This window comes from Geospiza fortis, unplaced genomic scaffold (assembly GCF_000277835.1).
Source record: "Geospiza fortis unplaced genomic scaffold, GeoFor_1.0 scaffold763, whole genome shotgun sequence".
NCBI classification, from domain to species: Eukaryota; Metazoa; Chordata; class Aves; order Passeriformes; family Thraupidae; genus Geospiza; species Geospiza fortis.
The window spans coordinates 64192-77372 of NW_005054550.1; the positions used below are offsets into that span (position 1 = coordinate 64192).

The 13181-nt window shown below is 47.6% G+C and overlaps 1 protein-coding gene across 1 annotated transcript in view; it reads right to left on the reverse strand.

The window, feature by feature from the left end:
* Positions 1-484: 484 nt before the first annotated feature.
* The window catches only part of ALK (ALK receptor tyrosine kinase), a 27418-nt gene continuing 14721 nt past the window's right edge, over positions 485-13181 (reverse strand). Inside the window, exons 9-15 of the mRNA XM_031064034.1 lie at positions 11519-11616; positions 10357-10449; positions 8606-8707; positions 7343-7477; positions 6674-6764; positions 3325-5403; positions 485-1345 (exon numbers count right to left, since the gene is read on the reverse strand). Coding sequence (XP_030919894.1) covers positions 4699-5403; positions 6674-6764; positions 7343-7477; positions 8606-8707; positions 10357-10449; positions 11519-11616 — 1224 coding nt within the window. The 3' untranslated portion in view covers positions 485-1345; positions 3325-4698. The remainder of the gene's footprint in view (positions 1346-3324; positions 5404-6673; positions 6765-7342; positions 7478-8605; positions 8708-10356; positions 10450-11518; positions 11617-13181) is intronic.

The following is a 13181-nucleotide window of genomic DNA, read 5'->3' on the forward strand; positions in this document are numbered from 1 at the left end:
ACCTGACACTCTAGGAGGACTGCACCCAGAATTCCAATGGGACTGCCACCAACACCCTGATCAACAGGGTGTCAGGTTGTGTTCTGACTCTGTCAGTGTTGTTTTGGTTTACTGCATTGTTTATTTTATCTTTTTATTTTCTTCCCTAATAAAGAACTGTTATTCCTGCTCCCATATGGGTTGCCTGAGAGCCCCTAATTTAAATTTTATAGCAATTCAGAGGGAAGGGGTTTACATTTTCCATTTCAGGGAGGCTCCTGCCTTCCTTAGCAGGCACCTGTCTTTCCAAACCAAGACACATCTGCAATGCAAAGATGTCTGGAACAGCAACTGTGAGCCCAAAAGGTGGCTCGGGGTACCACCAAACCTACTCCTCAGGGTGTTCATCACCTTAATAATACTTCTGCAACTTTGCCAAGTAAAAATGGATGTCCAGAGACATCTGAATATTGATCCAATCATTGCACAGCCCAACACAGAGAAATCCAGCTACTGTCACTTTATTTGTCTTCATGCCTTGTGGTTCACTACACTTGTTTACAATACAAATACACTATTCAATACAAAATACTCAATGACCATATATTAGTATTTTTCTTCATAGTATCCCTGAAGTGCACAGGCCCTTCCTTTATAAACAATGTTGCATAAACGGCTGTACATGAGACAGACACTCCTAAAATGAAGCTCGGTACTGAAAGAAGCCAGGAGGGGACACTTGGGACGTTTCCCTGGGATGGGTTTAACTCTGGGACAGATGAACAGCGATGTCTTTGCTGCTGTGGAAGGCTGTTTTATGCTATTCCCACCTCCAGGTTCTCATCCCCCAGTGGCCAGGAGCAGACATGCAGAGTGGCACCTGCCGTTCCCTGTTCCAGCCCTTGTGTGCTGTGGCTGCTCCCTGTGCAGGGCAGCCGGAGCAGCCCTGGTCTGACACTGCTGTCTGAGATTGACTCAGCCAAATTAACGCAGCCCTGGGGCTCCCACTGTGGTCCCTGCACCTCCTCTGGCTGTGGCCAGGCCTCTCTCCCACCCCACTCCCTCACTGCACCTTGGGGGAGCAGAACCACCCTTGCTCCTGCCCTGCTTCATTCCCAGGCACGTGGTGGGGAAACAAAGTGCAGTGGCACAAAGGGAAGGTGATGGGACAGCTGGAAAGGCAGAGAGACAGGCATCCGAACCCAGTTTACCTCAGCAGCTCATGGAACCACCTACTTATCTTCTATAGGAAACCAGGTAACATCCACATGGAAATAAGCCATTTTCAGGGTTTTCCCCCAAGCACTGGGTTTTTCCCCAGTTGTGCTTTACATCCTGTAGATCAAAACTGCTTCCCGCTTTTCCACTGCAGAATGAGGAAGACATAAATCAGAACATCATTATTGCCATTACAAAAGATTAACAGTCTTAAAACAAGTTCCTTAAAAATATACAGTGTGTCAATAAACTATAACTTGAAAAATAAGTCGTCAACAAAAATGGGTAAGAGGGTTAAAATAACTTGAATTTGTTTTTCTAGCATGGAGGGGTTTGATAGAGGAATTTGGGATTTACAGAGTGCTTTGGTCTGGTGAGCCCATGGTGACTTAAATCCCTTCTGCTCCCTGCAGCTCTGAGTACTGAACAGGTGAATTGTCCTAGACACAGAAATTAAAATTTCTGGTTCATGCTTATGGCAACTGCAGCCTGAATACAATCAACGGAGCACCCTTTGGTCCAAGCAATTAATGGTAGTATTTGTTTTCTAAGAAAGAGGACAGGCAAATGCTCCAGGTCCTGTTTCTAAGTGAGGAGATTTGATTACCAGCAATATTTACAGAACAGTTTTTGCAACCTGGGGTACTGTGCTTGGACAGCACACAGAGATACCAAACTAAATGCTTGCTGTGGGAGAGCTCAGAAATTGTATGGTTTTAACATTAAAAATAAGCCCAAACTGGATTTATGAATTCCAAGAATTAGAGAGAGGGATAAAAAAAGCAACCAACCAACCAAACAACAGTAATACAAACAAACCCCAAAACCCCAACTCCAGCCAACCAAGAAAACCCAAACCATTAAAGAACCCACAACAAAGCATTCTGCACTGGAGACGCTAGAGGGAAGCTCACTTAAAAGCAGCTGCCAGTGCTGAACAGTATTTGTCTCAATGCACTGTATTCAGCAGACTGGAGAATTTCAGTAGTAATTCACCATTTTCCCTGATCAGCATTATCTCTTGCATATTCCATAGGTAAGAAGCAGGACTGTGTTTAGCTCCTTCATTTTTTTACAACTCCCATTCTGTAAGAAATTCTGTGATAAAATAACTTCACAGCACAAGCTCAAAGCAGTAACCACACCCTCACCATGGCTGGGAGGCCCTGCCTTTCACACCTACAGACTTAAAATCATCTCTTGCTGCTTGTGCTTTTTAAGTTTCTTTAGAAATTCCACCTTTAACATCACAACCTGGCAGCTTATCTGCATTTGAGCAGCATCGAAGCTGCTGCTCTAGATGCAAGAATTAATAATTTCAGCTAGTCAAAGATCATTAACTTAGCAACTTTTTGTTCTTGTGCATTCTTTTGAAAACACTCATCAGTAAACAGGTCAGCTTCTGCCCTCAGTAATTTTGTAAGACAGCAAAAACTCAGAGTGTGCTCCTTTCCAAAGAAAGGCTAAAGAAAACAATGAGGAGTTCAGGTCTTCTGAAAATGAGAAAGCTGGAATACTTAAATGAAAATTGCTATTATATGTGAATAATGTCCTAGTGTAATAAATTGTTCAGATGGTGCTTGCCTCCTGAATTAATCAGCTTTCCTGAGACTCGAGAAACTGCCCCACTGAGTTTACTGAGCTAGAGAGAGCGAGCGACTGGTGTGACACTAACACAGTCCTGAGCTAGACAGAATCCCTCCCCAGTGGCTATTTCACAGCAAGAGCTGTGAGCCTAATAACCTGGGAGATGACAAATACCCTCTTAGCTCAGCCTAAAGAAACCTGTCAGCGTGACCCTTGCTATCCCCCCTAACCCATGCAGCAGCAGTGGGATGGATCTCTAGCAGATGAACATGAAATTCAGAGCAGCCCCTGACCCAAGCTTCCCAACAAGAGCACAGCCTGTTAACCAGTCACCACATCTGCTTTTGGCTTTGGTCTAAAAAGAGGATTTAATTCTGGGTATCAGAGGCATCAGAAAGGGAGATTAGGAGAGCACACTAGTGCTCCCCCTGCAGTGTGTTTTGTACAAGGGGGCTGGCCCAAGCCAAATCCTCCGATTTCAATCTGCCCAACCCAAAATAGGAATTCTGGTTTGTTTCCTAATGAAGACAGGAAGCTTACCTCAACGTTTGGATCCAGGGCCAGACTCAGGGTCACTTCACTGAAATGAAGAGTCTCAGACTGAAGAACACCTTCCCACTCCTTTGCTGATGCTCCAGTACTCCCATTTCTATGGAAATAAGCACCCCTTTTTTTGGATAGCGATCATGCTAAAACAGCTCCTCCCAACCCTAAGCTGAAGTTACTAATGCACATCTTTACACATGAATTATTTCCTACATCTATGTTTTGACAATACACTTAACTGGAGTATTTTTCATGCACGGGGTGTACAAAGTGAGTCAATGGAGTGTTTGTCCTTAAACCACTATCATACACGTATTTTGCCAAAGGAAAAAGGGCTTTAAACCCTTCAGTACAGACAGTATCTGGCTTCCAGACAGTGGCACGATGTAGTCTTCTGCCTTTATGGTGTTGTTCATACAGTGTACGCCAAAGGCTACTTCAAACCTTCGAGGTATGCAGGTGGCTGTCCCTTTTCAGGGCACGGTGAAAGTCTCTCTCATAACCATGGTCCTTTAAAGCTTCACCTTGATTCCACTTGACATTTCCACGTTCCTGATGAAGGGCATCCCTACTTTTGTAGGACAGAAGGAATTTTAAAGGGCTTTACTCGGTTCTGGTGGTTAAGCACAGGTGAAGAAAAACAAACCAAAGAAAACCCCGGCCAAACAATGCCTGCCCCTTGAATGCCTCGTAGCATCTACACCCATTCTCTGCTTCCTCTCTCCTCCCCGTCAAGTGATGCAGTGTGACCAGGGTTTTTCCACTGCCCTGCCAGCACCCTCACAACACTGTGCATTCAAGGACTTTTGAAGACTGGATTGCAGCTGGACCAAGACTGGAGAAGGTGCCATTGTGTCACCATTCAGCACTGTCCTATTTCTTTATTTTGGTTTGGATAGAGGATGCTCTTCCCAAACCCACTACAAGCCCTGCCAGCAGCAGGAGACCTCCAGGTCTTCCACAGCAACAACAAGTTTGGCACAGGAAAGCCCAGACATGAAACACTCATGGCAGTGAGCCGCGGCTTGACACGGAAGCGGAGGACGCACAACTGGGAAAAGCTCACAGGAAGGGCATGACGACAACCATGCGGATGAGTTGATGCAACAGCAGCTGGGCCTTGCAGTTAACAACAGTTCCCTGCATCCGCCCTCCCCCTCGTTCCTTTGACTCTGCTGGGGCCCCGGTGGTTTGAAGCCTCTCGGGTTGGTAGAAATTACAGCCTCAAGGGTGGCACTTTTGGAGCAAGTTTGCACAAAACAGGAGGTGATGCTGTCCCATGCCTTGCTCGCGGTGTGTTGGGTAATGGGACATCTCTTCAAGGCTCAGGGGCCACGGGGGGGAAAAGTCAAGAGAGGTTTGAGGCTCTCAGGGCCCCTGCTGGGTTATGTGGCTCTTATTTCTGAGGACAGGGTCCTCGTAACTGCTAGCACAAGGTGCTGTGGAGCTTTCCAAGGGCAAGCCCTGCTGCTGGTATCCATAGTTGACGTTCCCACAGGGGAAGTGGCGGAGCCTAAAGAGAGGCACTTCTTTAACGCTTGCGGTTAGGGAAGATGGCTCTAAGAGCAGGGAGGAGCCTGGCAGCCTGCCAGTCACAATGTTGGGCCCCACAGTACAGTTTCCTTCCTGTCCCAATTTCTCCCTCTCGGGCCTCTCCTTCTCCAGCAGAGAACTGTTTTTGCTGGCCTGCTTCTCCGCAAACCAGGAGCCGTAGGTTGGATTCCAGAGGTTGGTGGGCTTGTTTCTGGAGCCCCGGCTTTTGTGAAGCTCAGAAGGGGGATTGGACTGGGCATAGGCCATGTTGATGTGTCCTCCCCCCGTGGCTGACTGCACCTTCCCTGGCGCTGGCTGTTCCAAGGCTCCCACTTTCCCTAGAGATTTTCCAGCAGTGATGGCTGATGCCAGGGGTGGTGGAGATGGCAGGGTTTGCTTGTCATCCTTTCTGTCTTGGTGTGTTGAGACCAAGAGAGGAGGAATTCCTTCTGGATCGTCGGGGCGCATCGCCACCTTCTCCTCCTCCTCAGCTGACGGGCCGTATTCCACTGGCAGGGCGGTGTTGATGACATCGGGATCCTGCCCAAGGGAACAACGGGAATTCCTCAAAGCCTGCAGCCATCACACATCTAGCAGCTGTCATGCTATGGTCTCAACACATCCCACCACCCAGAGCCCACATTCCATGAGGAGGGGATGCAGACAAAGTGGAGTTAGGTGTGAGATGCAACAGGATATCCTTAAAATCCAACTCTTTAAAAGAAAGTAACCCTTAAACTCACCACAGAACAGCAGAGGCACAAAACCAATGAAAAGCATTTTTTATGTCCAGCAAAATTTCCTGTGGGAATGCTTTTTGGAATCTCTATCATCTCAGAGTTCATAACACTCTCAGATAATATTGAGAAAGTTGGAACCATGTAAGTATCGCCTACACATGAGAAGGGAGGAATGGGAACGCAGAGTGAAGACAATACTGGCAGACCCCTTGAAGCCTGAATCCACAGGGGCTGTGGTTCTGAGCTATTTAAGCAGTTTTGAAAATTAAACTGAGAGAAAATGCAGTGATCTTGGCAAACTTTACTTATTGCTACAGATAGAAAGAAATGCCTCCCAATCCCAGGATCCAAACACACATAAAAAACAGATGAGGCTTCCCAAATAGCAGGGGAAAGCAAAGTGACTGAAGTGAGCAACAGTGAGATCATACAAGGAGCCTGCGCTGATGCAGGCAGGAGAACATTTTCCAAACTGCTCTGTTCCTCACAAGCAAACTGGTGGTAAAACAAATAAGTAAATCAGATTTTGGCCTGGAAAGCCAGGCATATCTTTTCCTGTTGCCTAGCCTAAGAATCCCCACTCCTTTAGCCTGGCCATCTCTCCACCTGCCTACTCCAGTTCTGTCAGATTCAAAAAAATTGCCAACAGCTGCTGAAACCACCTGCACAGGGTGCTCTGAGCTGGGACCACTTCTGTTCAGTGCTGACGGTGCCTTAAGGGTAAACACTGGGGTGGAGTGGCTGGGATGAGGCATGTGAAAGCAGCGCAGGTGCTGCCCTGTCTTTGCTCTTTTGCTTGTAGGAATCTGTGCCTCTCTAAGCAGAAGCAGGGCTACAGGTGTGCTCTCTGTAAAGCTGTGTCAGCCTGTGCCTTTCAGCAGCAAAAGACAAGAAGGATCAAGCACCTGGTGAGGTGAATATCCCAGCCAGGGGTCCCAGGCTGACATCAGTCTCCCTGGACTGCTGACTGCATAGTGCAGTGCTGCCTCCTTGAGTCCTGGCTTGTCTAGAGAGCTCCTCAAGAGGAACCCTCTCCACCCCTGCCATCCGAGGTGAATGAACACGGATACCTGAGTGCAGTACTCAATCCTCTCCAGGATTATGGCAAAGTTTGGCCGGTCCTCAGGCTGGTGCTGCCAACACTGGGTCATGATGCGATAGCTGGAAGGGCAGAACAGGAGATGGTTGTGAATGGCAGATCCCGTGGGATGTGCCAACTGCTCATGGCAGCTTGGGAATCACAGACATTCAGCACCATTCTTGCTCCTAATAAATGAGAGTTCTCTGCCTTCCCTGGAGTCGGACAACTGATGCTCTGGTGACCACTGGAGTGTGACCCCCAGTGGGGTGAAATGCACAGTCTCTCAGAGAAATTACTCATCCACCTGAAATCCCTTGCACAACACACTAAAGGTAGGCAGGGCTACAGATAAAGGAGCCCAGTTTTCCCTGCCTGTGACCAGTCTGATGCACTGAAGTTTCACAGCTAACCTAAGACAGAGAAATATTGTGTCATCTTTGACCAAACAAGCAGTGGCCAGGACTTCTCCAATGGGCCCTGAATTATTCTCCAAAACAACAGAAAAATTAAATATTAGAGAAATCACTGGCACTAGAGTTTAATAAGGCAGATTAGCCATGATTAGGTCAATCTTAAAGGTCATTAACTTTTGAGTAGAGAAAAAGCATTTGAAACAGAAACTTAGCTGCATGAATATATCAAAGTTGTAGTCTCATACACAGGGCCAGGGCAGTTTTTAGGTGGATCCATCCTTCCTCCATTGGTGACAAACTCCAGAACCTCCTGGTTGCTTTTGCTGGGGTAGGGCATGTATCCCAAGGAGAATATCTCCCACAGCAACACGCCAAAGGACCTGAGTACAGAAGCAAAGGAAAACAAAGTGAGGGATACTGGAATGACCATCACCAGTGGACAATGCCCTTATGTTCAGTACCATCAGCATTGCTCTTGGCAACCTTTAATCAGGCAGCTGTAGGATTCAGACATAAATAAGCTGCACAGTTGTAACAGTGAACTTTAAAGCCTTTTATATAAAATACCAGTAGTTGACTGCTAGGTGAGTGCAGCCTGTGATGTAGGTAGGTAAACATGGTTGCTTTGCCCTTGTACTCAGCACTGCTCAGCTGGAGGTAACAAAAGTGCAAGTCAGGTTATCCTTTTCTGAGACACTGACCAGTGCTGGAGACAGAAGTTTTGGCAAAATTTCCTCTGGAATAGCTACTCTGCATGAAATATCCTAGTGAATCCCCACTGGTGCTCCGAGGCCCACAGGCCCCACCTGTCACTCAGAGAACAATGAAAACACTCCCCAGCACACACAGCCCTGGCCTGGGTGCTGTGACCTGCAAAGCCCTGGGGACAGTGCCTGGGACAGTGCCCCTCCAAAGCATTCACCTGATTTAATTCACATTAAAGCTGTAGAGAGATGTGCAGCAATGGGGAACTCCTCTGCTTGGTGCTGAGACAGGCAGAGCTCAGCTGTACCAGCATGTGGACCTCTCCCTTCTGCTGGGGCTTGCTCAGGAGCTGTGTCCTGGCCACCAGCCCCTTCCCCCTCCACACACTCTCTGAGCTCTTGCGTCCTGCTCTCCCGATTTTCTGGCCACTCAGGAGCTCCAAGTGCTGCTGTAGGCCAGGAGAAAGGCAAAACCCACAATGCAGGACTCCTTTCTCCCTGACTGGCAGGATGGATTGTGCCTGCAGCCCCCCCATGCTGCTTTCCTCAGTGTGGAACTGATGCTTTCCTGCTGGAGCAGCACCTGCATCTGCTCTGCTCTCCCTTCCCTGCAGCCCCCACCTCTGCACAGGCCTGACCTTTCTGCTCCCTTGTCTCCTCAAACACTGCTGGCTCTGAAAGACCCAGCTTGTCTTTTTAGTGTGTGAGAAATGAACAAGAACATGTGTTTTTTACAAAATATTCACGGTTTACAAAAGGGGTTCCAACACGGGCAGACGGGACAGCGGAGGAAAGGAAGCGCACCATGTGTCTGTTTTTGATGTAAAGATCCCTTCCATGAAAGCCTCAGGAGGCATCCATTTGACAGGCAACATTGCACAGCCACCCTTACGATAGTAGCTGGCTCTGCAAAGAACAAACAGAACAAAAGAGAACAAAAGAGAACAAAAGAGTCAGCCAGGGATTCAGAAAATGCCATCACTATGGGATTTTTGTAATTATAAATATTCAAATGATGAGCCAGAGGAGAGACTAATTTAGGTGGAACAATCTAAGTGCTGGAATGACCTGTTTCTTCTCAAAAAAGTAGTGGAAAAGAGCAAACCATGGAAGTGATGTTTAGTCTACATCACTTCAGGCCTGATCTGGTGAACCAGTTATCCTCATCCTCCTAGGGAATTACTAACACAGTAACTGCTGCTGGCAGAGCTTCCTCCTGCCCTTTTCAACCACAGCAAGATCTCCTCACCTCATCTCACACATGGTCATTCTCGGCATATCCAGCATGAATAAACCAAACCTATCCCATATATACCCAGACTAAAGCCCTGTGAGTAAAATCCAAATGCCTTTGTAGGAGCAAGGAAATTGCTGAGGAGGACGCCAGGTCATTAAAGCTGGGACAGTGACACAAAAATGTTCCTGAGACAGGAGTCACAACAGTCCTTTGGAGTTGCTGTCATTTAAAACAAAACCTGCAAGCCCCAAATGCCATGCTGGCAGTTGCAGGAGGCTGCTCATGCAAGCTGCTATCATTGATCCCAGCAGCACAGCCTGAGCATCCAAAGCGTGCTCCTGGACAAGGAAACACATGCAGGCTTCAGAGGCACCTTTGAAAGCTCAGCACCAAAGTGTTCATTCTTGGCAGTCAGTTTGCTGATTGTGTGAGGGTGACAGATGCTGCTTTGTCCCAGCAGAGCCCCATCTGACAGTGGGGCTGCATGGGGGCTCTTTGTGGAGGGGAAAACCCAAGCAGCTCTGATACACTTGGGTTTCTGAAGGCAGCACTCTGTTTGCAGCACCTCAGGCTGTGATACTGTCAGAGCTCAAGCTGAGCAGAGCCAAACCTGGCTTAGTAATTGCACAGGAGAATCCCCAAGGAGGAAAAAAAAGAAGGCAAGGCACTGGAATAAACTGTGCAGGTGACTGAGCACGAGGCATTCCTTCTTCTGAGTCAGGGCTAATCAATTCCTCAGCACAGCAGGGTATGGAGCTGCACTTCTAGAGGTGCTCTGTGGAAGATGAAACATCAAACTGCAGCCCTGACTGCTCATGGTCATTAAAGATTTTCTGGCACTTCTTGCAAGAGCAAAGGTAGTTAACCCTGTGTCCTGGCTGAATTCCAGTTTGGGTGATTACATTTTCCTGACCTTCTGCACCTTCCTCCTTTAGCTGCAGTAAATCGAGAAAATTTACTGATGACACCAAACCAAAGGTGCAGGGGGAGCATCAAGGAGAGAGATTAAACTCAGAATGATTTGGGATCACAAAACAAAGGGGCACATCAATGCCATTCAGCATGGAGAATGTAAAAAAGGAAACTGAGGACAGAATCTAAGAGGGAGGGAAAACCTTCCATGACCATTAGACTTCAGTGCCCAGGAGAAAACCGTCCAGGACAGTTCAAGGCATCAGCTGGGATTCACCAGGTTGGCATCTCTCCACTCTCAGCTCACCAGGGTTACACAGAGCAGCACAAGAGGTTGCACAAACACTGCTCCTCCCCCATTTCAGTGACCTCCCACGTGCAGGTGCCCTGGGCTTGGCTCTGCTACCTGTAAATGTCCCGGGCCATTCCAAAGTCTCCAATCTTAGCCACTCTCCCAGGCCCTCGACAGGTAAGGAGGCAGTTCCTGGCAGCAATATCCCTAAAAGGAAAGGGAAGAAAAGAAACAGAAAGAGAAGAGCCACTTAATCATTTGACAGTTTTTCAAATCAAAAAGAAAACAAAATATAGTACCTACTTTCCTGAGCTGCAGAGAACCTAAACAGCCAGAAAAGTCAGTGTTTGTGGACAACTGCAATGTCCCCAGTTCCAATCTATCCCCATGGCAGGAACAGTTTTGTTCTTTAACGTTTTCTCTTTAAACTTCACATAACATCTTCCAGTTGAAAGGGTGAGCCTCCTGTGAGCCTCCCTTCACCCCAGGAGTTATTTTGATGTCTCTAAGGAGTGCAAGAAGAGGAGCTGATTTCAGAATGTACCAGTCCCAACATCCAGCTGTCTGGGCAACGATCCACTGATCTGTTCCTACTGTGCTTGTTCAAGTGTTGCCAGAAGGCTGTTGTACTGCCAGAGACAGGTGTCAGAACAGTGTGCAGCTGTTGCTCTGAATACTGAAGCTGTGGACCTGAATCTGTGTATGCAGGTAAAGCTCCAAGTTCCACCTCTGCTGGGCTGGAGTAAACCTTGAGGTCTGAATAACACAATGGCACAACTTGTGGTGACTCTCAGAGCTGCAAACTGCCACCTCTCTGCTCATCTCTACTCTACAGGCAGATTCTAGGTGCTTGCCAAACACCCTGTCTACAGGAGCAATGGTCGCCTGATGTTGCCCTTCTGGCTGTGCTTGTATAGGCACTCTTTGAGGGGGAGAAGAAGCTTCCAAAATGAGCAGACAGGCACTAAATAAAATTCATGACAGGGAGAGCTTTAAAGACTTCTGTCACAAGACTGTGTCCATTTGCAGAGTAGCCAAATAGGCTGCACAAGTGCAGGCCCTGAGACAGGGCTCAGGATCTTTGGCAGAACTACAGACCTTTGCCAGCCTGACTTATAGCAGCTCCTCTCTTTATTGCTTCTACGATTCTGATTTTGTCTCCCTGGTTTAAAGGTATCCAGCCACTAGAGTGCAGCAGGACACAAACAGATGGAGCAGGGCATTTTGAGGCCCTGCTGGCCTGTCTGCAAGTCCTGCCCAGGCTGGGCTCACCTACCTGTGAATGAAGTGGTTCTCCTCCAGGTACTGGCACCCACAGGCAATGTCACGGGCCACGTGCAGCAAATCCAGCATGGAGAGGGAGGAGGGCTGATTCTGCCAAAAGACAAGGGACACACATGGGTTAAAAGCAGAAATGCGGTGTGATTCGTCACTGCTGCAGCGCTGGGAGCTCTCCAGCAAGTGACAAAGGGATTAGGAAAATGCACAAGAGAGAGTTCATACCCATGAACTATGAAAGGATGTGCAGACACAACGTTACACAGATCCCAGAGACAGAATCAGAACAGACAAAATAGCTGGCTCTGACTTTCCAGTTCCATTGGGATGCCCCTGTAAGAATTTCCCCCAGTTCTCAGGGCACATCTTCTGAATTTTCAGCACGATTTTTGAGATCTGTAGCCTGAACTGTTCTTCACTGAGTTTCTCTGTATTACTGCCAGCTCCTCTCTAAAGTCACCTTGAACCAGGGGAATAACATTTTGTATAATGGCATGAGTCACATTTGCTCTTCCCCTCCTCCACATCTGTGTAGGTTTTATCTTGCCCCTCAGAGCGCTGGCACAGTTTTGTGTAGCCAATGGCTATGGAAGACTAAAGCTGCCAACTCCTTGTTCCTGCCCCTGTGATGAAGCCCACAGCCCTTGCCAGGAGGAGCCAGATGCTCTAGTGGAAAGGGCAGGATTCACACTCAGCCCCTGCAGCCAAACCACAGCTGCTGCCCTGAGGTGGGAATCAGTGATGCCTGAGGTGGGAATCAGTGATGCCTGTGGTGAGATTCAGTGATCCCTGTGGCCAGTCCTGTGGGAGAGGGGAAAGTGCTGCTGCCTGTGGAGTGATGAGAAACAACCGGGTGGCAGTGACTGCTCAGGGCACAACAACCATTTCATGGCAAAGTGTTTATCAGCCTTAGTTATTGCACCAAACAAGCTTATCACACTCCTTGGCTCTCTCTTAGGACACCAACCAGTCAGCCTAGCCCCCAAAAGGCACAGCTGTCCCTGGGGTTCTCACACCAGTGCACAAATCAGCGCAGCTTCTCCAGTGGCAGGGACTGCTGGCTCTCCAGCCCATCTCCAGAGGCATGCCATGCTGTGCTGGCCATCCCACCTGATCTAAACCACTGCAGATTGGGACTGGAAATAAGCCCAGGCTCTGAAGCAGCCACTAGTTAAACAGTGGTCATTGCCTGGTAGAATTAAAAAATAAAAATCAGCCAAATAAAAAACCACAACCAAAACCAAACAACAACAACAACAACAACAACAACAACAACAACCCAAAAAGCCAAAAACAAACCCCCAAAAAATCCCAAAAAACCCACGCAAAAACCCCACCAAACAATAAAACCAAAAAAACCAAACCAAAAAAACAACTTAATGTCCTCTGAAGATATTAGGAAAAAAAATGGCTTCAATACTTGACTAATGAAATAATTGAAAAATGCTACATCTCTGTGTGAACAAAGCCTGTTTTGTTCAATGCAGGGCCATAAACCAAAATGTGATCTCATTCCACCTACCTATACTTTATTATTTACACAGTATAGTTCATTGCATATATATACTTCACTGATTTTTTAAAACACTGGACTGCATCTCCCCTTAAACTTCCCTCCTTACAGAGTAACTATTTCCTGCAAAAAAAAAGCAGCTCTTTCC